This window comes from Fukomys damarensis, unplaced genomic scaffold, assembly GCF_012274545.1.
Source record: "Fukomys damarensis isolate Sample0158 unplaced genomic scaffold, DMR_v1.0_HiC HiC_scaffold_19, whole genome shotgun sequence".
NCBI lineage: Eukaryota > Metazoa > Chordata > Mammalia > Rodentia > Bathyergidae > Fukomys > Fukomys damarensis.
Window position 1 is genome coordinate 33,775,616 of NW_022900931.1, and position 26,475 is coordinate 33,802,090.

General features: G+C 46.2%; 1 protein-coding gene across 10 annotated transcripts in view; it reads left to right on the top strand.

The window, feature by feature from the left end:
* Camk1d (calcium/calmodulin dependent protein kinase ID) overlaps nucleotides 1-26,475 on the top strand; it is a 308,572-nt gene that overhangs the window by 160,882 nt on the left and 121,215 nt on the right. For 8 of the 10 annotated variants that reach the window (XM_033765641.1, XM_010621303.1, XM_010621306.1 and 5 more), the window contains one exon: nucleotides 26,279-26,353. In XM_033765641.1, coding sequence (XP_033621532.1) covers nucleotides 26,279-26,353 — 75 coding nt within the window. Of the gene's footprint in view, nucleotides 1-22,979; nucleotides 23,144-25,633; nucleotides 25,696-26,278; nucleotides 26,354-26,475 lie in introns of those variants that run through there. The other 2 variants (XM_033765645.1, XM_033765646.1) reach the window with 2 other exon arrangements.

Sequence of the window (26,475 nt, forward strand, 5' to 3'; positions counted from 1 at the left end):
CCTGGGTGAATTTGAAGCCCACGTGGAAGGAACCATCTTGGGTTTAGCACAGCTTGCTCTGAGACAGGGTCCTCTGGCTACCCCGGGGCTCTCAAGGTGCTGTGGGTGATTTGCAGGGTGGCTGGGGCATTCTGCTGAGGTTTGTGGGTGCACTGGAAACCAATCCTAAGAGCTTTTTGTGTATCTCTGTCTCCTTGTTTTTTGTGGCATTACTAGAGATTGAACTGAGCAACCTTTTATTTTTAAATTTTTATAATATAGTTGTAGCTAAGTCATTAGATAGTCACCCCAAGCTGGGCTTGAGCCTGTGACCCTCCTACTTCAGCCTCCCAGAGTGCTAGGACTACAGGTGTGCACCATCACCCTGGATGGCCACAGTTGCTGTCCATGTTGCTGAGCGGTTCCCCTGCAGGTCCTGGGGTCCTGGCCCCCCCTTCCTATCTGCACCTGTCCTTTCTCAGGCTGCACAGGATGGGATGTGGGGTGATTCCTTTAGGAGAGGAAGAGTAAACAAAACCAGGAAACCCCATTTGCTTTGTCAGTAGAGCCTCCAAAATATACTGCAGCTGTTTGCAGCCTGATGGCAGCCTCCGAGTGACCTCCGATGGGCACCAGTTGTCCTTTAAGCTGTGGTTCAGCACAGGACACAGGGTTACTCAGTACATCGCATTGCCTAGTGTCCCAGGAGCCCCTGTCACCTGCCCGGCTAGGCACATGTTCCTGGCAGATCTTGTCTGTTCAGCAGAAGGCTCCACCCAGTCCTCTGGGATGCTCAGCCTGACCTTTGCCACTTCAAGTCCAGGTGCCACTGTGACTTTCCATGATTGCAGCGCTTCTACCCTTGGAATTGGAGCACGGCACAGCTGTTCTTCCTACGAGGACTCCCCAAGCAGGGGACCATAGCATCACATGAGCCGGACACTCAAGAGCATGACAGTGGCTGGGTTTCTGGCCGTGTTCACTTTGACTTGGGTGCCAGCGCACTCAGGAGATGGGGCTTGTTTTGTTCACTCCTTTGTTCATTGGTTTGCACATTCATTGATTTGGCAGATGCCCTGTGCTGCACTGGGAGGTGGATTTGATAGAGATTGGACGGACAGGTCTCTGATTTGATAAGATTTCCATTGGAGAGCCAGGGAGTGGACAATATGTGAGACAGCTGCAGAAGCTGGTAGGAACCAGGGCCAAGATAAGATAGTGTGGTGGGTGGACGTGAGGAGGAGGAGGGCTTGTGGCTGGAGACCTCTCTGGCTCATGCACCAGGAGCCCCGTGTGAGGTACCGGCCTTGCCACTGCTCAGGGCTGGCCCACATCAGGTTGTGGTGCAGCCCGCCGGGAGATGGCATCTCGGGCTTCAGCCCAGGTGAGGCACTGATCTGCAGAGGACCAGTCGCCTTTCAGATCCTTGGTCCCTGGTCCTGCAAATGCTGATGATTAATACAAATGAGACCTCCATGCATATATATTTTGTAACCAGGGATTGAACTCAGTGAGACCTCCATATTTTAACTTGGTGAAGCTTGATTTTATTTATAAATGTTAAACCTAAGTTAAGAAGAGGAACAATGACCTATGGCACTAAATGGTACTTTAATAATGAGTGATTATTTCTTACATCCTTTCTAAAATACATAGTTCTAAGATCTGTGTTTCATTTTGTACAGTCAAATGATTCTCCACTGAACATCTTAACTAGTAACAGTTCACTACTTAAAATGTGTATTCAGTAATGAATAGCGGTTCACTGGGCTTGAAAGGAAACCCTCTGGTGTAGAGTAATCCCTCTTGATTATGTACAGGTTTCCCCATCTAAACATTTTAAACGCTTTTCCAATAGATTTGGGGTTTTTCACAAATATGGTGAAATGTAGATAACGTTTCATATGAAACAGTTTGCACGGTCCGGTTCAGTGGCATCAAGTCCCTTCATTCACGGCTGTGGTCCTCTCTCCACCTGCAGAGCTCTTCTTGTCCTGCAGTCTTGGGCACTGCAGGAAGTATTTTACAAGTAATACAGGACTGATTTTCCCCAGAGCTGTTTAAAGGGTGTATTGTATGTATGGTTTTAGCCAGTGAGGAGACACCCTGCAGGATGAAGTGACTTGTTTCAAGATGTACAGCCAGCAGATGCTGGGATAGCAACGTGAACCCAGATTTCTCCAAAGAGGAGGCTTCCTCTCTTGCTGTGCTATGACTTTCAGTAAGAGACTCTGAGTCTGGCGTCTTGCTTTCTGTCCGGTTTCTGCTTTCAGCGCAGCTTGCAATAGTGTCCACGTTTTCTCAGCGTACTAGGCATGTTCCCTTGATACTTGCATTTCTTGCCCAGCAAATGTACAAAGCCCCAGGGCACCAACAGAGCAGGCATCTGGAGAAACCGCTGAAGTTAAAACTGTGCTTTTTTTTTTAAGTGGTGTTGGGGACAGAACCCAGGGCCTCGTGCATGTTAGGCACATCTGCTACCATGGATCCACCTCCTGGGGCCCATACTTCTTTTGGGAGAGGATTTGAAAACTTCTATCCCTGCCCATGGCTGCTGCGAACACCTTAGATTCTCTCCCTCACCAGAACGTCAGGTGGTGATGGTTCTCAAGTCTAACAGGAGGAAGCAGATCTGCTCACTAGCATTTATTCTGCTCTCTGAAGATGCCACCCGCGTCTGTCTTTACACAAACATGGGGGCATACGATGTACTTTTCCTTCTCGGTCTGATCTTTGCCTGGACCTGTGGAAGCAGGAGTGGGATGCCAGTGCTGGGAAAGGTCCAGGGAAGTTCGAGAGTTGGTGCTGCTGACCCTGCCGGGCACCACATTTTGGGGGGAGGTGAGTCAGTTGCACGAATCATGCACACCAGTGATGTCTTTCATCCTTGGAATCCACTGGTAAAGAACCCTGGTAAGAAATTAGCGGTAAAGCAACCCTGACTCCTTTCCCCTTGGCGAGGCTGTGGGATGGCTCAGGAGGGAGCCCAACCATATGGCAGAGGAGGGAAAGAAGCGTGATCTTTCTGTAGTTTGACATGCTCATAAGAGGGCAAGCACTGCAGAGGCACAAGCTGTCCTCCAATCTGAGAGTAGCAGAAGGTCACGCAGCCCAGCAGCCTCCTCTGTTCCCCAGCCTGTGCCTCCAGCGGGGTGTGGGGAAGGAGGAGGGCTCCAGAGGCACTGGTAGGAAGAGGGACTTCAGGGAAGGGACTGGGGCCGGCTGGGTTTGCCAGAGCCCCACCCTGTACCTTTGCTCCTCAGGAGCAACTGTCAAGGGCTGGGGAGGGAAGGCCAGACCCGGCAGCATCGTCCATCTTTCTCATGGGTGGTCCCAACGTCCATCTCCTGGCCCTCCTCAGGTACAAGTCACTTCCTACGGATGTAGTCCATGCCCCTAGCCTGGCTGTTCCTTGTAATCCAGCCATTGTCCATGGTGGTTTGATTCCTCTACTTCACCCAGCCTCCTCCCACCCCATCCTTTTATGATCCAGCCTCCTGGAAACCACAGGCTAATCCCAAGGCTTTGAACTCTGCTGCCTTGGGCCTTTTGCAAAGGCTGTTCCCTCTGCTGGAGAATTCCAGCCCCTTGGACCTCTGTCCCATCCTGCTTGCCTGTCCTCTTCCTCAGGAAGTCTTCCCTGAACCGCTAACCCAGGTTGGGCTCCCCAGTGTGGTTCCCCATCTTAACACTGGACACAGCCACAGAAGAGCCTGGCAGCAGAGTCATCAGGCCCCCTGAGGGCTTTCATGGGTCACAGTCCTAGCCTCAGAGCTCAGTAAATGTTTGCCAAAGGAATGGGTAATTCAGATCCAGCAGCGCTCCCTGTGCCTTCTTTCCTGCTTCCAGCTTATGGCCTGTGTCAGATCTAGGCAAGTGGAAGGACAGTGAGAAGTGGGGAGGGGAGGCCCCTTTGAGAGGGTAGAAAGGCACCACCCTCCTTGATGGCCTCACCCTCTTCCTGTCCCCCACATCTAACAGTTCTCAAATTCCTGGGACCCAGAGAAAACGCAGTATCTGTGGTATAAATAATTACATCAGGTGGCAGTGATGTACAGGGCTTCCAGAATCAAAAAGAGAAAATCCTGTTTCTCTTTCTTGCCTTGTAAATATGGAGACAATGCTTTTCAGTATTGATAGATACAATAGATGTAGACAGGTACAGATGGGTATAAAATCAGAGCCAGAGAGGGCTGTAGTGTACCTCCTCCTCCAAGGAAACCTCACAGGGATTTTCACCTGCGTTTTTCTCTAGGATACATTCATGGGGAAACTTGTTTTAAAGGAGAGCTGATGTTTATTTGCTGTCTAATTACCATTCTGTTTTTCAGGGTCCGTCTGTTTATTATTTGTTTAGTTACACTGATTTGCCTATTGTGTTAATTACCAGATAATTTAGGCCCTTAGGTATTTCTTGTCATGATGCTCCTGGAACAGGGTTTTATTTAACAATCGAGTGACAGTGGATGGATGGATGGATGGATGGTCCTCGTTTGAGAATTCTATTTGTGTCTGCTGGAGCTCAGCTGAGACTTCTGTGTACCTGATATTCTGCATGAAAACTCTCTTGTGTGTCTGCTCACATAATTGATCATTTTCCAAAGTGTAGAACTTCAGGCTCTATGATCTTAATGAGAAGGGAAAAACCTGCAATGTAATCTTCTACAAAACTCCTCTTTTGGATGCTAGAAACCGACAGATGTCCCTTATTTTTATTCTGAGAAACAGCTCCTTCCCCTGGCTGAGAAGATCTGTGTTCCTAGACCCAGCAGTTTTCAGTCCTAGAAAACTCTGGATTTGCTTTGCTTCTGAGAACGTGTCTCCAGGTTTCTGATGGTATCTGCCATCAGCTTGACTCCCCGCTTCCGGTGAGACAGAGCTTTGTCTAAGTGACAGGTTTTGCCAGCAGGGGTGGTGGAAAGTGAAGGAGTTCAGAACCCCAGAAACCTGGCTCCATGTATTCTGCAAGTCTGCGGCCACTGTTTGGTGTCCCTGCACTGTAACAGTAGGAATTGACCCGTCTGTCTCACGGGTCAGACCTTGGCGAGCCAGCCAGGAGCTTTCTGATATATTAGGTATTCAGTATGTGCTGCCTGCATGGAATCGAGGCTTGTTTTGAAATCTTTTTATTGGTAAGCCTATTGAATAAATAACAGCTACAAAATTTCAGAAGCAAGTGGTGCTGTACTTTACTTCCTCCATGGAAACCTTAAGGAAAAAGGATAAGCAGATAATTGTTTTCTTGCGTGAGCTATAATCAGACTAGCATTTGCATCTCCCTGTACTTAATAACAAGAACATTTTTAATACATTGTACACGTTCTCTGGGTACAGTATTCCTGACCAAAGCTGTCTTCCTGCCGGGCTCTGTGCACGTTTCAGTGGAGTTTGTTACTAGGGGTGCCCCGTCTGGAGTCTTGGGCTCTGACAGCATCATCATTTTCTCGTGTTGAACATGAAAAGGGTTGAGACTCTCTGCATTCAGCAGCCTATTCCAGATAAATTCTTTCAAATTTGTTACAAAGAAAAATGTATCCGCAGTCACAGATACCCTTTGGCTTGCAATAGTTTTGGTAAATGATTTATTAGAGTTAAAACATAAGCGAAGGTTTAAATAGTAGCAACATTTAAATCTATGACTGTAAGGAAGAAGTTGATTCTGGGCAGATGCTGAAAGATGGGAGGTGAGGACCTTCAGAAAAGGAAGCAGAGGTTGCTTGGAGTTGTCCGGGTTCCACATGAAAATGAATTAGATGGCTAAATGTGGAAAAATTAAAGACCTATTATATTGGATTTTTAGCGAAATCTTGACACAGATGAAATCTCTTTGGTTTTGAGTATATCTGCCAGTCACTGTAATGTTGTCTTAGAATTATTTACTGGCCCACAGATTTGATTTCCTTGAAACCATTTTTTATTCCAGCACTTCGAGGGCCTGGCAGGTAGAAGTGTTTTGTACAGGACTGTTGAATGATTTCGAAGGCAGTCAGTCCTCCATTGCCCAGAGAGGGGCATGGCGAGGGTTAAAGCGAAAAGACGAGAGACCTGCGTAATTCCTAAGTATGTCGGGGGCCGGAGGTCAGTGCCTCAGAGCGGTCAAGGACAAGACTCTCCAAGCTGGCCACTGTTTACTGGGTGCACACAATGATTGGAGGGACATTGGGGTTATTTGGGGGCAGTGATGGCCTCATGTTGGATCCTGTGCAATGCAAATCCTGTGATATGGGTGGAAAGGAGAGCGGTCCCACTTCAGTGGCTGGGATGAGCTGACTGATAAGGACTCCTCCCTCCCTGGGTGCAGCCTTTCTCTGTACTCTTATTACTGGGTTCTCAAGGAGCCTGGGTGACTTCAACTGAGTCTGTCTTGCTGTTGAGCACCATAGCTTCACAGACTATTGAGGCCTCAGCTATGACTGAAGGCAAAATGGAATTTTTTCCACATGCATAGCCAGCTCTACGGCAGGACAACACTGGGCCTTGGACAGCTATAGCCATACTTTAATTATGATATAATTGTCCCCCCAAAATTTATGTAGAAAAGCTCCCAACGCGATGAGTTAATGAATATCCTGAGATGGAAACATAGGAACAAAATAACACTGCAACTAAATGGACAGTTGATTTGCTAAGCAGCCAGACCTATAGACTGATGAGCAGTAGATCAGTATATCTGAAAGGAATTTATAAGAATTTTTCTCATAGCTGGCTCAGGACATATTCTCTCTCCAATATTGGAAGAAAATAGCTTGGATAAAGATATGGAAGGCTTGCTTATTAAATTTACATATGGCCAGAAGCTAGATCCAAAAATAATTCTACCAACAGTAAATGAAACAATAAATTAAATCATGTTTTTAATTTAATTTACCACCTACCCTCTTTATTTTAGAGTTTGTATTTCTGATTGGAGCTTGACAATGTAGAAGAATGTTCTAGAGCCATTTTCAATGAGGATAAGGAAATATGCTGTGGAAAAAAACCCTCAAGATTTTCCCAGGGTATTTGAGGTAAAATGTTTATAAAAACGGCAAATCAAAAATAGTTGTAGGAGAGTAAATTACATAATCTTTTATTTCTTAATAACTGTAAAAATTAGGCTTAACTTCTGCATTCTTCTGAGCAAATCAAACATCTTTCTACACAGTCTGTCTGAACTTTTGTTCTTTGGGTTGTTAGGTACCTTCTTGACCATACCCTGTGGACCTGCCTCTGGAGCTACCGAGTAAAACCAACAAACCATTTGGAATTTTTCATTTTTTTCTCCCAACAAAAATAAATGTCTCTTTTTCCATTAGTGTGAGTTGACAGAAAATAAAAAGGGTAGGGCTGAGGATTTGGCTCAGTGGTGCTGCTGCCTGCCTCACAAGTGCAAGGTCTCAAGTTCGATCCCCAATACCAAAATGAAAGAAAATAAAAAGAGTAAGCCAAACCCAAGGATTATGTTATGGCAGGCAAGTAAGCATTTGACACCAAAATTCAGTTCCTTTCATTTTTGTGACTAACTAGTTCAGCATCTTAATGTACCATCAAAATTAGTATTTCCTTACCCAAAGTGCTGGACCGAAACACTTGAAACCTCCATTACTTTTCTCCTCAGGAGTTGGCTTCTCTTAGTTCTACCCACTGTGGTGCCTAGCATATTCCACTGTTACCTCAAGCGTGTCCTGCTGAGCTGCATGGTTCTGGCCTCTTAGTCACCCTGGGCTGTGGAATTTCCCCTTGAACTTCAGTAAATCTTCTGTGGGAGGCTTTCCTCAAGTTTCTGAAGGAGTTCCCAGCCCTTTCCACTAAATTATACATTTCTCACTAGCAGTGCAAGGTCTGATTCATACCTTTTTGTGACTTCACAGAGAAAATGGCTTTCAACATTATTTTTTCATGAGCCATTGCAAGTTAATATTAATTTTATATTAATATTCCTATAAGACTACATTAAAAGGATCTCTTCTTGGAGAAGGAGATGGAAATATGTGTCAAATGCCTTCATATATATATTTCTAGTATACAGAAAAGGAAGCCAAATCGTTTGAAAGTTAGGTAACTTTCACAAATGGTTTAAATCCATTACCTTTTTTCTGCCAAAATGTCATTTTCTTAACATCTAATCTTTGTCATTTGCCTCATACCTTTTAGAATCATTGTAAAATTCATACCTCCCTCCTGCTCTTTTTACATTTTTAAGGGGTTGAATGTTTTCAGGAAGTGTCTGAGCTAAAGTTATCATTTTCCTGTACTTTCTGTTTGACAGGAGCAGCCATTTTCTCTCCCTATTTTTAGTCAAGATTAATAATGATGACATTCATTATTCAATATCACTCTCAGTTTCATTCTAAGCTCAGATATGAAATATTACCTTCTTTTTGTTTACACTTAGGGAACAATTAAGAAGCAACTGAACTTCTTCATTTATTCAACCCCCCTATATCAGTTACTGCAATTTGTTATAAGAAATGGAAGACATGGCCGGGGATTTAGCTCAGTGGTTCTGCCACCTGCCTTGCAAGCACAAGGCCCCAAGTTCAATCCCTGGTACCAAAAAAGGAAAGGAAAAAAAAAAAAAAAGAAAAGAAATGGAAGACAAAGCTCAAATTGGCTTAAACTATACATGGGATTTATTGGTTAATTTCGTATTTCATTGCCGAGAGAGAAGGTGGACTTGCATTTGGTTTGATACAGTAAAGCAAGAAGATTAGGACTTAGTTTCTGCTGTCTGTGCTCTCCACAGCTTTGTCCTATAGTGAGTTCCTTTGTGTGGTCACAAGATGGCCATGAGTGACTCCTGTCTACCGTTGCTGCCTTGTTCAAGGCCTGAGGCAAATGCTTTTGTCTTACTTCCAGGGACGAAGTTAGCTTTCCCTAAAGTGCAAATTATGTGATAGTGATTTAGCCCATAAAATGAAAAACCAAGAACTAACCAGAGGAAATAGGCTGTGTAGCTCATGAAAAGCAACCCTGTGTGTGTTCACGGTGCCACCCGAGTTTTTAAAAGATAGCTTAGGAGTTATCTACATCCCCAAATGTTGCTTACTAGTTAAAGATTCCTGAGGAAATCTTAAAGTGAATCTGTCTATTTTCATAATGAAACTGTGTGACTTTATATAAATTTTTAGCCCTGTTGAAGAATTTCTGTCATTTCTTACAATGCCTATTTTTCTATAAAGTGTCGAAACATTGTAATTAGAGGCTTCTGTATAGTATTGTTCACTAAACAGAAAATACATTTACATGAGAAGAATTACTTTGAAAAATTTTGTTAATCGTTTGTATGTAGAAACTGGATAAAAAAAACTCATGTCTTAGGATGGGAGACATATTTAAAAGATTTTTCCTTCTAGCCAGGTGTGGTGCCCCATTGCCTGTAAGCCAGCAGCTTGAGAGACTGAGGAAGGAGAATTATGAGTTTGAGGCCAGCAACTCAGAAAAAAAAAAAAAAAAAAAAAAAGTTTTCCCTTTGAAAATTAATTAGAATAGCAATTTCCCAAAGTGCCAGTGAACATTTTTAATATTCTTTCACTTTAGTAATTAACTCTGTCTCCTTGGTAGGGCTCCGAAGAGCCGTCTCTGACTGCAGTTATTAGTACAGTAGAAATCTGAAAGCATCTTGTTGTGTAACTTGTTATAATTTCACAGAAATAATAAAACTTCTCTGGGAAAATGTATTTATCTAGAAGAAATGTCTCCATACTTTCAGAGATAGCTGATATAACAGAAATAAAGACACTTCGGAAGGGACAGGCGTATAGGTGTGTATCTTACATCACGTAACCATCTTGGGCAGATTCGCTGGCCCTGTGCGTCTCAGTTTCCTTCCTTGCAAAATGGGGACCACAGTTCCCTCTCCTAGGCTTTTCAGTTGTTCAAATGAGATATTGAAAAGGAGTATGATTAGCTGTGTTCCGTACATGCTCAGCGCTATGTAAATGATAGTTATTATGACAAATAGGACTGAACAAGAGAAATGCAAACTCCAACGAATTGTAGGCTACTTTAAAACCTTCTTGTCATGTGGGGTTTTTTACTTTAAAAACATAACAGTTTCCGTTAAAATGTCCTGTCAACCAGTTCTTTGTAGAAGAGCAGTATAAATATGTATATGTTTGCATATAGGTGAGGAAAAGGGCTAACGTTCAGTGGGACAGGAGCTGCTGTGTGTTCCAGAATGTGCCATTCTTAGACCTGGACAGGAGGAGCTCGGCTTTAGGGGATTGATTTCCTCCTGGCTTTGTACACGGCAGCCTCCTTCTCATGGTGTGAGATGTCCGCAGGGTCTAAGACAGGCCAAGGGGACAGTCCTGCCTGGTGCTCACACCCTCCTCCCTCGTTAGCCAGGGGAATTCTTCTCCAGTGACTTTGAATGTACTTGAGGGCCCTGTGGGCTTTGTCTTGGTCTTCCCTGCTGCTCTTGGCCCACTGTGCTGCCATCTTGTGAGGAGTCCGAGAATTGAAAATTTAAACCAGAGAGGCTGTCTTACTTAGTACGAGGTGTAATGAAAAATATGGTGAATTTTTAAATTGCAGAAATTACTATAATAACAGGCACATTGGCATCAATCCTCCTCCTAAAACTCTTCCTGGCTGTGAGCACACTCACCCCATTGTTGTTGCCACTTTCTGAAGTAGCTCTGCAAATGTGTGTGACTTCGAGTTGTGCTGTTAGGGCTGCTTCAGGGTCCTGGATGGACTCATAGTTGTATTTGCCTTGCGTGGTCATTGTGACTTTGGGGAAGACCTAGAGATCACATGGTGCCAGGTCCAGCAAACAAGGTGAATGAGGACACACTGTGCTTACCAACCTGCCTTTCCATTGAATGCACTTGGCAGCAGCATTCCTTGTATTTTTATCACCTTGTAAAGACCCTCACGAAAGGAGACTTCCAGAACTGCTTCAGAAATTAGCGAGAATGACAGGATACGTGTTTGCAGTGAGAGGGAGTGTTTTGATGGGAATGAGAATGTGCCTTTTACTGTAATAATCTTAAAAATTTAAACATTTGCATATATTTTGATCACCTCTTTTAGGGTTGTTGTTTTGTTTTCTAACTGTAAGTATTGAAAAATTTTTCTTGGGTATGTGGCTCAGAGGTAAAGCACCTACATCACATGACTCTCTGGATTTGATTCACAATATTATCCAATGAATGAAGGAAGAAATAAATACATTGCTTCTTCATAGACTTTAAAGAAATTATATTCCGTCACCTACTGTCATTGTTGTCAGCTAAGAGTTTGTGGGTGTCACTTGATTTTCCTACATCTGAATGGAGAACCGGCCAGAATGTAGTTCCCAAATTTGCCCCGTCATGAGCCTTGCCAGAGACTTTTTAAAGGCTCTGCCAGCGACATTTCTGAAGGGCTGGCCCAGAGCGGAGATGCTCACGTCCTCCCCACAGAGGCTCTGGATGCTCACCTGGGCTGGAGACTATTCCTCAGCAGGCTGCGGTGGTAACCTGTTGCCGTGAAGACTGTCCAGCACATCCCGGGGAGGCGGGACTGCTGTTGGTCTGGGGATAATTCGCATGTTGGATTTTATTTTAGAAACCCTGCTTTGCCAAATTCGAGTGCACAGCGATACAGTCACCATCCTGACCTTGATGGTGTGTTACTGTGAGGCTCCAAGTGTGAGGGAGTGTTACCAGAAGAGAGAGGGGCGGATGCTCTCTGGGAGGATGGAGATGAATGGCCAGGGACCCTGTGCCAGGGGAGGACTCGCACACTTGCAGGGCGAGTGGATCCCGGCATTACCAGAACCAAGTCTGTTGGTGGGAAAGGTGTGGACATCTAGCCTGGAGAGGATTTTCTGAAGGCAGCACGTGCGCCAGCGACGCCTTGGGTGGTGTAGGGAGGCTGTGAAGAAAGACCCTCCCGATAATGACACACGGAGTTTTCTTCCTCGTGATCCCCCTGACAAAACAGAGGTGGAAAGAGCTGTGAGCTCGACCTTGTGCAGGACTCCAGTTTCCCCACGCTGCCTGTCAGGAGCGCTTGCGGCAGCCTTATTGTCCAGAAAACTAGCGCCACGGTCAAATCGACTTTCCCTGTTTGTTCATGGTCCAAGAGAAGTGTAAATGAATGGTCCACATGGGAAATTAAAACCAGAGTAAAGTAAACTTCCCCACTTAAAGTCACACCATTAGTGGGAGACACACGATTAGGACTCCTAGTGCGGTTTGCACAGGACTCTTTCGCATTGCTCAGTTAAATATCCCTGCCACAGAAAATACTCGTGTTGCTCTGTTTCGAGCTGAGTTTTACACTTGCCTCTTGCTCCTCGGTGCCTTTAGGTGAACTTGACCATGAGGCCTCTCCCAGCATTCCCCGGGATGCCACCCTCCCAGATTCTTCTGTCCCCGCTGGAGCATGCCTCTTGCTATGTGTCTGTGGAGATGTTGTCCCCTCTCTCTGACGAGCTCCTTTTCCCTCTTGTTCTGGGCCTGGCCGACTTGCCCATGGCCAGGGCACAGGCTTTACCTGTGTGCACGGTCAGACCGTGGAGCAGGCTGTGCCCGTCACCCTGCAGCCTGTTCTCTGGCGGGATGTCAGTCACAGTGTACGGGGATCCTTATGTATATCCCCGATCTCTTGCACGGGCTGGGATCGCCTGGCTTCAGGGACTGGGCTGTGAATTCAGCATTCCCTTGGCCCCGCGTAGCCTCGCATCTGGCGCTCCTAGGCACTCTCCTGGTGTGTTCAGAGGTCCGTGCCTGCTGTCTGCAGGTAGTTGCCCTGATCCTGCTCCTTGCATCTGTTTGAGAATGGGCGAGGGTGGCACTCACAGGTCTGCTTCCTCCGCCCATCGCTTGCACTGGTCTGCAGCAGTCAGGACCCCTGGGCCGTGATCCCTCTTCTCTTGTGACCTCAGAACACTGGCTTCTCATGCATGGTTGCTATGTGCTTTCTCATTATCCATAAGCGTTTGATCCCCAGGAGTCAGGCCCACCGGCAGCACCATCCCTTCCCCCAAGGGGGGAGGGAGGGGAGAGATGGGGGAAGGGATGGCACACAATGGGAAAGAAGCACCAGATGGTTCATCTAACTCCACACCCTCCTTGCAGGACCCACAGCTGCCAGGCTTCAGTCCCCAGATCCGCGTCCCCTGACACCCTAAATTAGCCATGGCACACCCCCACGGGGCTTCTGCTGCCTTCTGATTCTCCACACTGGGCCTGGGAATCAGGAGGCCCTAAGCTTTGCTCCTTCCCCACTTCCTCTTTCTGCTTTGTACCCCTCAGAGGTTCTTGCGGTCCTTGAGAGCAATCATTCCCCTGGGTTTTCTGTCTGCAGAGTGGATTAAGCAGTTCTGGCAGCCTCCTCAACTCTGGAAAACAGCAGCTTTAGCTCTGTATTTAGACGGGGCTGAGGTAGCCAAAAAATTATGTGTGTGTGTGTGTGGGTGTGTGTACGTGGATGTGGGTGTTTGTAGGTGTCTGCTCACCTCCTGTCTCCATTGTTGCGTTGTTGGCTTTTTCCTGGTGGGTTAACACAATTAGGTTTTGTTCATTTGTTGTCTTTTCTTCATTTTTTAGTTGCAGGATTTGCTGTTGCTTGTGGTGCTACAGATGGAACCCAGGGCCTTTGCAAATGCTAGGTCACTGAGCCACACCCAGGCTCAGTAGCAAAATGAAAACAAACAAACAAAAAAAGATCTTCATAGAGAAGCCCAGTACACCAATGGGGAAGAAATTGTAGTTTTTTCAACAAGATTGTATGATTTTCATTCAACTTACTGTAAATTCTGTGAAGGGGACATAGAGTAACGTGATGGTCGCCTCCACCATCACGGTGCGTATGTGTGGTATCTTTGCAGGAAGGGCACCCGCATTTCCTGAGGTCGTGGGGGACTTCAGGGCAGCAGATTGAATGGCACTGGCCAAAGTGACATTAACAAGTCTCAAATGCTCTGGGGCTCAGAGCGAAGATCTCTACCCCTGGCCCTGAAAAGGCAGCGTCAGCTCACCTGTGCGCAGGGGCCTGTGTGTCCTCTGCCTGGTCCAGCCCTCCCTGCTCTCTGGCTTGCAGACTGTGGCCACCAGCTGCTCCGCTGACCCAGAGAGCCTTGACTGCCCTTCTCCTCCCTGGCTCCTCAGTGCCATCTTCAGGTACGTGGCAGACACCAGTTTCTCTGTCCCCTCGGCCCTCCCGGCACAGCTGCTGTCCTAATTCCCACACAAACTCTGGCCTAGAAACCTAGGTGAAAGGCAGCTGTTCATTGGCTAGCCATGCCCGACCTGTCACGGCTGGAGAAGTGTGCAAGTAGCCCCAGCGCTCAGCCAGAGATATTTAAGAGGAGACATCTTTCAGGTTTTCATAATCTTTTATTAGCAGAATATCGTAACACTAAACTTGGAACCACCCCAGGATTCACATCTACCATAAAACTGTTATTCAGAGAGGGGTATGTATAATGCGATGCTTTAAAAAGATCATTCACAGAGCAAGGCTTGCTGTTCTTTCTAATCATGACTAAAAGATCATTTGACAAAGAAACTTGCTCTAACTTTCTCAAGAAAGGATATTACGCAGCCCACGTTATGCATTGATGGGGATTATCAGGAAATAAGCTGTACGAAAACCACACACAGCCCAGACACCTTGTGACTTCCCGACACGTAAGGGCTTGAACCTGGTTTCTGAAATCTAGTCTGACCTAAACAGACTGTGTGGCAGTATTAATTACATAAGTGCAAAAATGAAAGCATCCTGAATTCTGCTCTATTCTTTCTGAGCATGAGTGCTTTCCCAGAAAACCTGCAAACATTTTGCGGTGTAACTTCAGTCCCCTTAAATCTGAGAAGAAACAGATACTGGGCCCCTACGGGATTGGCACTGTCCTGGAAGTCGTGAGACCGGGGACCTTCAGTATGGGCGTCCTTAGCACAGAGGAGGCACTGGGCATCAGGGGCAGGAAGGGAGGGGATGCACTGTCTTTCCCATGGTTCCCGTGTATCGTTTCAGCCTCTTAAAGTCGCATGAACCTGAGTTATCTGAGCTAAAAGCCCCAGAGAAACTCTGTCCCCTGTAGCCCATTGTCTTCATTGTGGGCGTGGAGGGAGTTGCTGGAGCTGTGGGGTGCAGCCTGGACAGTGGGGGCCTGTTATTAAGCTGCAGTCCTTAACCTTTTCCAAACCAGGGACCGGTTTCATGGAACAGTTTTTCCTCTGACAGGGAGTGAGGGGTCTGGGGTGGTGGTTTCTGCATGATTCAACCTGGAGCCCTTGCTTGTGGAGCTGGTGGTAGGGATTACGCTCCTGAGGGTCTGCTGGGCTGATGTGACGGGTGGAGCTCTGGTGGTGATGGGAGCTATGGGGAGCAGCTGCCAACGGGGAGGAAGCTTCACTGTCTTGGCTGCTGCTCACCTCCTCTTGTGAGGCCCAGTTCGTAGCAGATCATGGGCGTGGGGAACAGAAACAGTCTCTGAAGTTGCATTATGAGCATTTGCAATGAGCCCAAAACAAACTCTCTAGAGTTTCTCTTTGTAAGGTGCCTGGGATGCTGTGTTCTCCAGTCAGTGGAGCTGGTAAATCAGGTTGCAAAATCTGCTCCATGTTGAGGGGGTCATCTAAGGTCCTTCGAGGTTCCAGCTGTCTATTCTTGTGTTAAAAACACCCAGAGCATGTGTATCACTCTTCAGCAGATTTACCAGAAACCCCCAGAAGGAGATGACATTCCCCTAAGGTTTACCGAGAAATATTACAAGCTGATGTCACAGGTAATTGGTTGAGATCTGTTGCTTCTTTGTGTCCTTTTCCGGAGAGGAGTGCTCTGTTAAGGATGTGGCCATGGCTGTCCTCAGGACATCCTGAAAGTTACTTTTAGCAGCAGTCCTATTATCAAACATATTCAACCAAGATAAATTTAAAGAAGACACTAAAATTGTGGGGGTACAAACTCCTAAGACTCAAAAGGTGATTGCTTTCTCAGTAACTGTACGTTCGGATAGGTTAGGAAACCTTGAAAAGAATCATGTTGTCTGGATCACATCCCATGCCAATTAAACCTTTATCTCCAGGAGTGGGCCCAGGTAGCAGGGCTTTTGGTTTTTGTGCTGGGGGTCAGACCTGCTAAGCACACACCCACACCAAACCCAACCCCTAAGGTACCCCAGCTAGGTATCAGTGCATTAAAAATTCCTCAGGTGATTCTAACATGTAGTGGATCTTGCAATGTGCTGGTAATGTATCATGAATAGCAACAGAAATGGGAAAGATTTTTGTTGTTTTTGGTCAGTCAGCTTTAGCATGTCTGTAATCTGTACAGTTTTAGGAGAACCAAATTAATTATTCACCCACTCATTCTTTCTTTCACAAATATTCATTGAGTGGTAAGTACCAAGCACTGGAATTTTCACACTGGATTGGACCTAACTTGTTTTTCCCTTGGACCAATGACAGCCAAGCCCAGTTAGAACTTCTGGATCTATGCTAGACCTGAGCATATCTCTTGGGCATTTCTCTGTTGGTCTAGGCCATTGCGGATGCTGGTTGTGGGAGAAGGAAAAGCAGATCTTTTCCCTGGACGTGGCTACGTATCTCAGGAAATTCCATTCCATGCTAACTGGTGAACTGACTGCGTGGAAGAGCCTACCCAAGCATGAGGTGTGCCAGGCTTTGTGTAGACCAGACTGTTCAGGCTGCACTGAATATTGGCTTGGAATTGAGCATTCGTAGAGACCTTAATGTGCTTCTTCTCATCACTTTACACTCATTGATTGGTTGAGTTGGAAAAAACCTTGGAGAGTATTGTTTGGCTGGGTAAGATAAGGAAGTTCACACCCTGGAAAGTGATGTGCTCAGAACATAGTCAAGCACAGAGAGAGCCAGCATGTTGCTGTCCCTCCCAGGTACCTCTAACAACAGGCTGCAGTGCTGCCCTCCTGCCTCACACACTGGCTAGCTGCTCCTCACCCTGTGTTGTACCCTACGTCCTGTTAAGGAGCCCTTGGATGTTCTTCAGAAAATATGGTCAGTTGTGCACAAGGGACTTTGTCGTTTGTTTGTTGTGCTAGGGATTAAACCCATAGCCTCATGGACAATAGGCCAGCATTCTACCACTGAGCCACATGTAAAGCTCTTCTTATTTTTAAGAATTCAAAGCAAAACTCACTTCACAATGAGGGAGTATCAACGTGCGACCTTTAGTCTTTGAAAAACAATAGCCAAACATCAAAACTGAACCCTAGAATTAAGTGTGGGTTAGGGTTAGGTACCACGCTGTTCGCTCCTTAGTCTGCCATTGATGATGGCTCCATCTGCTGGTGGCAAAGGGATGTGGTATGAAGCTTTGGGTTTTGAGTTCTGGTCATTCCTGGCATGGCCTGTATTCTTAGCAGAGAAGGTCTCTCTACAGAGTAGGAAGCGTTTGTATGTGTGTGTACATTTTAGATAAATGCATGTATATATGTGTAGATAGATAAATAGATAAGGTGACCACGTATTTTAATGTTAATTTAACAGATGAGGAAATCAAGTTGGAAAGTATCTAATAACTTACTTAAAACCTTGCACATGTGTCACAGCTGAGAACCAGCCTGATTTCTTGATGCTTGTGTAGTCCAGCTGGTCAGTGTGACTCTTCCTGTGCACAATTATAAATGTCTGTGGGTGAGCCAGTGTTAATGATTTTGACCAAGGACTGGCTTGGTATTACAATACTTGCCTAGTGTACAGAAGACCCTGGGTTCCAACTCAGGTAATTAAAAAACAACTTTTTACGAACATTTTCTTGTACAAATTGGGCAGTACAATAGTCTAGTAACTTGTCTGTCTCTCAGTTCCTCAAGAGAATGAAGCCCTGATGTCCACAGCACTCAATGTATGTACTGAATAACTTCTTTGGTGCAACTAGAATGGTGCTGTCCTGGGGACGCTTGAGAAATCAGTCACTCAAATCATTTTTCTGTGTTCTGTGTTCAGATGAAGAACCCCAGGTGAGGAAAAGTGGGAAAGTAAAAATCTCCTGTACTATCATTTTCTCAGGTAACGGGGTACTGGCATGAAATATCTCCTTCTAGAATGTTCTTTGTGCATAAAGTCATTTGAGTATATACATACAGTGACTTTGGATTCCGTGAAGAATGGCTAAGGATTGAACCCGTAGCCTCAGACAGTAGGTAAGCTTTCTTCCACTGAGCTACATTAAGAATTCAAAGCGGCAGGGATGTAGCTCAGCGGTTCAGTGGCCTGCCCTGCAAGCGCAAGGACCCGAGTTCAATCCCAGTACGAAAAAAAAAGAGTTCAAAGCAAAACTCATTTCACAATGAGGAAACATCAACATGTGGTTCTTAGTTCTTAAGAAAACAATAATCAAACAAGAAGATGAGCGAACTGGGGGGACCTGTAGGAGAGGCGATTAGTGTCCTTCCAGCCACGGGAAACTAGCACAGGGTTCTCAGTGGAGGAGATGAAGAATCGAGTCTTCAGGCTGAGCAATTTAGTAAGAAGATAAAGGCAGGAGGGGCTCCAGTCAGGGAGGGCAGAGGTTAGAGCTGCCTGTCTTCATCCTGCAAAGCTTAGGCCAGGCCAGGATGAAAGAAGCTGGGATGATGGACAAGGACAGGCCTAGTAACCGGTGCCTGGGACATCATGCCGGTTGTCTGAACTTTATTACTGCTACAGGAAGTCAGTAGCAGAGTTCAAGCTAAGACGTTTGGTGTTCGGTGAGCTCTTTATTTGGAAAGGTAGCCTGAAGGCGCCATGGAGGATGGTCAGGGTGGGAGTGAGACCAGAGGAAGGGAGGGAGAGCAGTTAAATGGCTGCGAAGTGAGAGCCACTGTCCTGGAGAAGGGAGCAGTGCTGCCTAGGGCCATGATGGTGAGCCTTTTCCAGCTCTCAGTGGTAACGAACAGCCTGTATGTGCCAAGGTTGGCCTAGGCTGTAAGGTTGTTGTGTGAATGAAAGGTGATAATATCTGTGAATGTGCCTGAGTTATAAAAATTAAAGAAACACATTGCTAATACCATCTGGCAAATATTGGAAGCTATTACTGTCTTTTGTGCCCGACAGTATTCTAATTTTCTCGGCATTGTTTCCTGTACTGTATATGATATAGGGAAAAAAAAATCTGACCCAAGAAGATTTTGAAAAAGCTGTGTACATTTACTTAAACAAATAGGAAAGTTTGCCAAGGCATCAGAATGTTCTTCAACTATTTCTGAGGCGGTTGCACGCTGGGGAATCATGACTTCCTCATGTGTGTGAATAAAATTGAAGCTTTCTGGGATGCTCAGAAAAGCAAAAGCGGGGGGTGGAGGATTAAAAACGCTGGTCTTGTCCTAAGAGAGGCTGTCACCAGAGTCCTAGGCCAGAGGCCTGATTCTTGGAGTCCCAATAAGTCGGGTCTGGCCACTTAATAAAGCTAAGGGAAAGTCCTGGCTAAGTAGGAAAGGACATTAATCAAAGTAGCGGCATTGGGAAATTAAGGGAGCCAGGTGTCTGCAGGCACTGGCATGAGTTTGAGATTTAAATAGAAGAAGAACTGGGGCAGGGAATTGGCTCCACAGAAGTCCTTATGACTCGAGGGGGTCAGTCCAGTGCCCATGAGTGACTACTGCTGCTTTGGTGTAGCCTTAGTTCCTGACCTGGATATTGCTCTACTCACTGGCTTGATCTCACTACTGGGCAAGGATTCCAAGGTAGCTGAAGGTTTAAGGCAATAATTGGAGTCTTCTAGGTGTTGCTCCAGGGGGTCTGGAACAGACTGTAGTAAAAGCTGGCAGTTGAATGTCCCTACAGGTCCTACAAATGTCTGCGTGGCTCTTACGTTAGTGTTCTCGGTCTTGAAGGCAGGTGAGACGGCTATGTAAGCTTGGGGCTAACACATCCTGCATTACTGGGTTCCAGACAGACATTCCTTAGGTGATTAGTGGTGACCTGGTACAGAGCTTAATGTAATGAGACAGATACTCAGAGCTGTGTCCTCCTTTTAGTTGTGTGCTGGGCAACTGCAGGACCCCTCTTCAGTCCCCGTTCCAAGGCTTTCCCAGATCAGACTGAACCCGGAAGCCCCTGAGGCAGGAGGACCGGAAGCTGGTGGCTGCTTCTTCATGTAACTTCTCTCTTGTGTCCTTGCAGCCCCAGCGCCGTTCCTGGCCACCCCTTCCCTGGATTTCTTATAATGCATCGGTTGCCCGATTGGATGCTCTTCCACTTTTCTTCCTCACAAAAGGCCTCTCAAACCTGAGTACGAGCATTTCCACTTTGAAAACGATGATACCAGCGAAAGGGCTTTTGTTGTGCTTTCTTTCCTTTGAATGCTTCATAATTGCTTCCATGATTCCTTCCAGATCAGTGAACCATGACGGAGTGAGGAAAAACAAGAAAGACAAGATGCTGAACTTCCTTTTCATGTGTGCGCGTGCGAGTATATGCGTGTGCGCGTTTTGTTTCCTTATTTGACAGAGTACACGATGTGTGGATCCTTGAACTGTACACATCAGGCTGGAGGGGAGACGCTGTCATTGTGAGTTCACAGAAGCGTGTGCTCAGGAGCGTGCCCACCTTTTCTCTGGGTCCTGCTGTTCCTTCCAGCCTAGGGGCTTTGGAGTGGGGCCCATTCATGCATTTGGCAGTGCCTTTTTCCTTTTGCATGAATTAGTCTAAAGATGTTTTTCTGGCTCTTCCTGGGGTTTTCTCGCATGGCTGTCAGATGCCATGCAGCAGACACCTGCCTCAGTGCCCATGCGTTGTTTTCTCATTCATCTTTTCTCTCTCTGCTCGGGCCCACTTCCCTCCACCCAGATCTTCCATCCTTTATTGGGAGATATGGAGACATGAGTGTAGATTTTTGTAGAAACCATTTACTCTCTGTACATAGATTGCTACCTACGGATGCTTTGGGCCTGGTGGATGAAAAGGGAAGAAAATTAAATGAGGTTCTTTTTCACACTCAAGTGGCCATCAGGGGCACTGTGCCCATGTGAGAAAGGTCTGCTCTTGTGGGTGAACAGCCGTCATGCTGAGGTCGCCCTGGCTGTGCTTCGCACAGATTACATGCTACTAATAGTGAGCTCACAAAACCTCCGTGTCCCTCGCCTGGATCCGATAGCAGTGCCTCTTTTCTCTGTCACCTTTTCCCCCATTTCAGACAGCAGATGAGGGCCAACGAGCCACTCTTTCTGAATATCCGTTCTGAACTTTATTCCTTTTGCTTCTGAATATTGCTTCTCTGGTTTGCTTTGACCCACTGTGGCTTCATCTGTCAGGGTGTTTACGACCCGGAGTCTTGAGAGTGTCCCTGGATTGGGGTTCTGTAAGTCTCTGCATGGACAGGAGTGGGTACTGTCTTGTTGTTCTGACTTTTTGATGTTATCATTGCAAATGCATAGGTCTGAATTTACAGGAGCTCTTAGATATTTTTGCTGTAACTTAGTTTGAAGCTGTTCAGTCGCTCTGAGACAGGCTTGGGAGTCAGTATAGATTGAATCTCAGCAGAATGGCATAACCCTGGAGAGCTTACTTAGCTCCTTGAGGATTTGCTTAATCTCAGTGGTGGACCATGTCCTCGGCATGCTCCAGGGCCTGGGTTCAATTCCTAGTACCAATAAGAGCACAAACAACCTGATACATTCCGTACACCTACTTAACATTCAGCAAATGGGGTCTATAAAGCAGCTATGTAAACGGGGTCTAAAGAAAGTTATAAAAATTGTTCAGTAGATTTAGATTTTTTATATCCTGAGGGACTGAGGAAATTGAGTTTATCCCAAAAGAGTCTCAGTTGAGATGTTCGAAAAACAATTTTGGAGATGTTGTCAAATTTTCCAGGCATAACGAAGGTGGAATGTGGGGCTATAGACTGAGAATCTTGACTTCAGTGTGCAGTAAAATTTTGAAATAGAGAATTAAGCAGATGGTTAGTGATCATTTAGTAAAGACTGTAATGGTTGCTAGGAGCTAACATGAGTTTACTCAGAACAAATCTTCCCAAACATCCCATTTCCCTTTTAAGCAGGCCTGGTGGGCGTGCAGCCTGGGGAGCGTCCTTGTGGATGGGGAGGTAAGCTCCGGCTGGACGGTAGGACTGTCGGGTTTCCAGCTAGGCAGCAAGGCAAGTCAGCTGAGGAGTGTCACCTGTCTTGGTGGGGTCTCTGGTGGGATGTTTCGAAGCTCTGACCTGTAACCATCCCCTGTGACATTGTACTCAGGGCTGCTGCAAAGATACATAGGGGATGGGTGTGTACCGCGTGTGCAGATGGCCCAGTGTTGGGAGGGATAAAAACATCACAGGTGAGCAAATCAAGATTCAGAATTCTGCTGATGTCTGAAGCATGGTGTGGAACCCGAAGACTAAATTTAACAAAGCTGAGGAGAGAGAGACAGCTCAAAAGATTAAGTGTGCAACTGTTATCACCACCTCTTTTCTCCATCACTTTTCTCCCCGTTTTGGACAACACCAGCAGACAGGGGCTGATGAGACACTTTTTCTGATTAGTCTTTTTGAACTTGTAACCATTCCTTTTGCTTCTGAATTTCGCTTCTCTGGTTCCCTTGGACACCCTGTGACCTCATCTGTCATGATGTTGAAGAATAAGAAGAGAAACCTTGTTTGGTAGAAATTCAAGTAAAAATGATCTGGTGATTTAATTAACTCTGAGCTCAGTATTATTCATTCATTCATTCAACAAACACATATCAGGGCTGGGGATTTAGCTCAATGGTTCCGCCACCTGCCTCACAAGCACAAGGACCCGAGTTCGATCTTGAGTACTGAGAAAAACAAACAAACAAAACAACATGTATCAAATGTGCTACCTGCTATGCTCTTTTTGGCATTAGGGAGACATAGTGATCAAAACCATCAAAAATCCCTGCCTGCATAGAGGTTATATATTCTTAGGTGCAACAATTATGCAGCGGCTTAAAGAAAAGAAACTAGTCTTAGGCTTTATTAGCAGAAGCTCCCTATCCAGGTGGTTCTACTCTGCTGCTTGTTCCCAGTGCCCGATGCTGCGTTTTACATTGGGATCACTTTCGGTGCTGAGTACCGGAGTCTGGAGAAATGAGTGGCACTCGAGTGGCAAGACGAATAGCAGCCCTATTGCGAGGCAACAGCGTTAGGAAGAGATGACAGAGACGAGGCGTTGTGAACCTCGCGTAGCTGCAGGAAGACAGGGTGAGCTGTTCTTCATCGCTACCACGAGTGACTGCTGATTACCAGGGGGTCATTTATGGTGAGTACAAGACAGACTTCCGGGGAGGGTTCTAGCTGCAGCCTGTGTGAGCTGACGGGGGCGGGCTGTCGTGTGTCCACTGTATTCTCGGGGCTGAGGGTGAAAATGCATTCACGTGCCTGGCACGTGTCGGGGGCATGAATGTTGTGGTGAGCACTCGTGGGGACTAGATCCTGCCCCAGAGCTAGAAATTCATGGATTCCTATGGCATTTTTGTGGAAACAATCTGTGTGCCAAAATAATGTAAAAATTTTAAGCTCGGTTTTTGTATATCGTAAAGGATCTGAGGGTGGAAAAATGTAGCTAGAAACAGATGTGGGAGGCTGCAATGTTTTCTAGAACAGCTCCAATTAATTAAGTCACTTTTCTTAAGGGATGTTGAAGAGTCCATTTTAGGAGCGTTAAACATTTTGAAATATGCTCATTCAGACGTTACTTTTATCCTAGTTCAACATTTATCGCTTTCTTGAGACTGTCCCCAAATTCTGAGCCACACAGGCCCCTGCTCTGATTGATCTTGAAGGCAGTTTCAGGTCCAGGATGTAGCTCAGTGGTAGGAGTCTCGCCTCCCATGCCTGAAGCCCTGTGCGCAATTCCCAGTGTTGTTAAAAAAGTAAACAAAAGTCAAAAGAAAAAGACAATTCCATAGTGTTTAGCGTTTAACTTTTTCTGATTGCTTCATGGCTTTTCCATCTAAATGATAAGCTTCTTGAGGGTAAGATGTTACATTTCCTTGTAACACACAGCAGAAACTCAGTAGATGACCACGCTTGATGGTTTAACGCCTCAATACATCGTGTCATCATACGTCATACATCAGGGATAATTAATAAAATAGCATCCTTCAAGCTATTGCAGCGCCTCTATTTGGGATTGGCCCTGCCATCTGCAGTTCTGAGGGGTGCTCCACTGGACGGGAGTGGGTTTCTAGTCAGCGCTCGTGTAAGACCTGCGGGTTGGGAGGCTTTGCTGTATCCCTGGGCTTGTGGTTGCATTCCTCAGAATCTGCCATTTTGGCTTGGCAAGTGCTTTGTATACAGTGTGATTCTTTGCAGAAAATCGAAACTGTATTCTCAATTAAATGACTGAACTCTAGGGTGCAGACCGCTTTCTTGGCTCATCCTCCCAGGGAAGTTGGGCACTGATATCTAATCCCATTTCAGAGTTTGATCGACTGATTCTTGTAACTGGGGTGACCAGCGGCAGCACGTGAACCTATAGACAGCCCGGTTACATTATGGATTTCCGCTAAGCAGCGCAATGAGTGGGCCGTACTTAGACTAAACTCTCTTTGCTATTTACCTGGAATTCAGCCTGAATTCCATCTAGCCACACTTCCGTGTCATCCTTCCCCTAATTTTCCTATAAATCTGAGCTCCCAGTTAACTCCCAGATTTGTTTGACTGAATGAGAATATTTGTGTCCATGTGAATGATTCTCATAGCAAATATTTTAGAATTCGCAGAAATGGATGATTCCACCCGTGTACCTTTTGTGGTCGTGCTCTTTCATTTATACACAATAACGATAATGCTGCAAACGTCCAGGATGTAGCAGTCCCCAGTTACGACCTCTTAGTTTCCTTGGTGGCGTAGCTTATTTGACAAACTGATTCCATTTATTGCTGATCTTCACTAGTTCAGGTTGGGCAGTCACCACTGCCGAAAGTACACAGTCTGTGCTCTGCGCAGGAATCGGGTAAAGAGTGAATTTAGTGTAATTATTTCCGGCCCAGCAAAACAACTGCATTAGCTAATGAGAGCTGCGGAAATCAAAGCAAAGCACTGCCACTTTTAGTTAATTATCTTGCTCTCTTGTTTTAACTCAGAGGCAGGAATATTTTAGATTGTTCCACCTCGTGCACTTCCTTTGGAGAGGAAGACATTTCCTACTTGGCAGTGCTGCCTCCATTTCCTCGAAGGAATTGTGGGATGCTCTTTGCTGTTTAGTGACAACAGCCCTTCGGTATCATTCCTTCATTCACTCGTTCATTCAGCAGACCCTTATTAAACAGATCTGTGCTAGGCACGAAGGGAAAAACAACACGATTCCTGCAGCTTCTATGTTCAAGAGGTTTGCAAGAATCGGCATGTTCATTTAGATGGCTCAGCACTCATGTCAGTGAAGGACCTGTGGTAAGAGCTAATTAGCTCCTGGAGTATTGAAATCATTCTCCTCTCAAATGTGTTAAATAAATCGCATGCCTTGCGCTCTGCGCAGAAACTGCTCTTACTCGATAGTTGGGGTAGGGTTCGGCTCCTTCCTTCTCTGTGGCTGCTTCTGCTACTCAGAGCACGGTCCTCAGCCTGGCAGCATTTGTACCCCTGGGAGCTGGGGAGCAGGGCAGACGCTCGGGCCACCTGTGTTCGTTGTTGTTACTCAGGCTTTTCCCTCCAGGCCTGCTGGATCAGAATGCGCTGGAGAAGTTGGAGAAGCCCTGGTCGAACACAGCCTTTCAGCCACTCGGCTTTGTTTGCGCAGATCTTGTGCGGATCGTGGTAGAGTAGTCTCCCGGGCTCTGCCCTCTGAGGTTCTGACGCCACATTACCCAGGTGGGGCCCTAGAATCTGCATTTCCACCGGGCTCCTAGGAGATGCGGGAGCTGCCTGCTGCTTCGAGTGGCACTGGTCTAGTTTGCTTGGGAAACTGAATTGACATTCGGTGGCAGAGAAGAATCCCAGTGAGGGGGTCCGTGAACAGGAGCACAGACCCGTCCCCCAGGCCACGTGGCCTGTCATGGGAGGTGGATGTTCTCGCGGCGGGCAGTGCAGACCAGTCTGTAGTGGCCACTGGACAGCAGCACCGAGGGGGAGCCGGGGGCTCAGCCATTTGGGGTGGATCCTGCAAGATAATAGGACATGGAGAGATTTGGGCTCTGACACATAAAACAGTAGTTAGTTGGCTGCTGCTGAATTGCAGGCTGCAGAACCTTGGGAATCAGGAAGAACCGAGATCAAGAGAAGAACATTAAGGAACAAGTCTGGAAAAAGTGGGGACAAGATTGTAATGAGTCTCACATATCTTGTTAAGGAGTTTACAGTCTGTCTTATAACTTCTTGCCATAATGACTTGTCTTGGGGAGTTTTCATGTTTAATTGTATTTACCTCTGTGTTATGCTTTCTTTTTTCTTTCAGGATTAAGCATGAAAATATCGTTGCCCTGGAAGACATTTATGAAAGCCCAAATCACTTGTACCTGGTCATGCAGCTGTAAGTACCTCGTTTAATTGATGAGCATCAGACGGGGTTGTAAATCCCAGTGCCTATGGGGCAGTGAGCCAGAGGAGGCAGCGGGGAGTGGGGGGGTCTGTGGGCGCGGGGGGTGGTGGTGG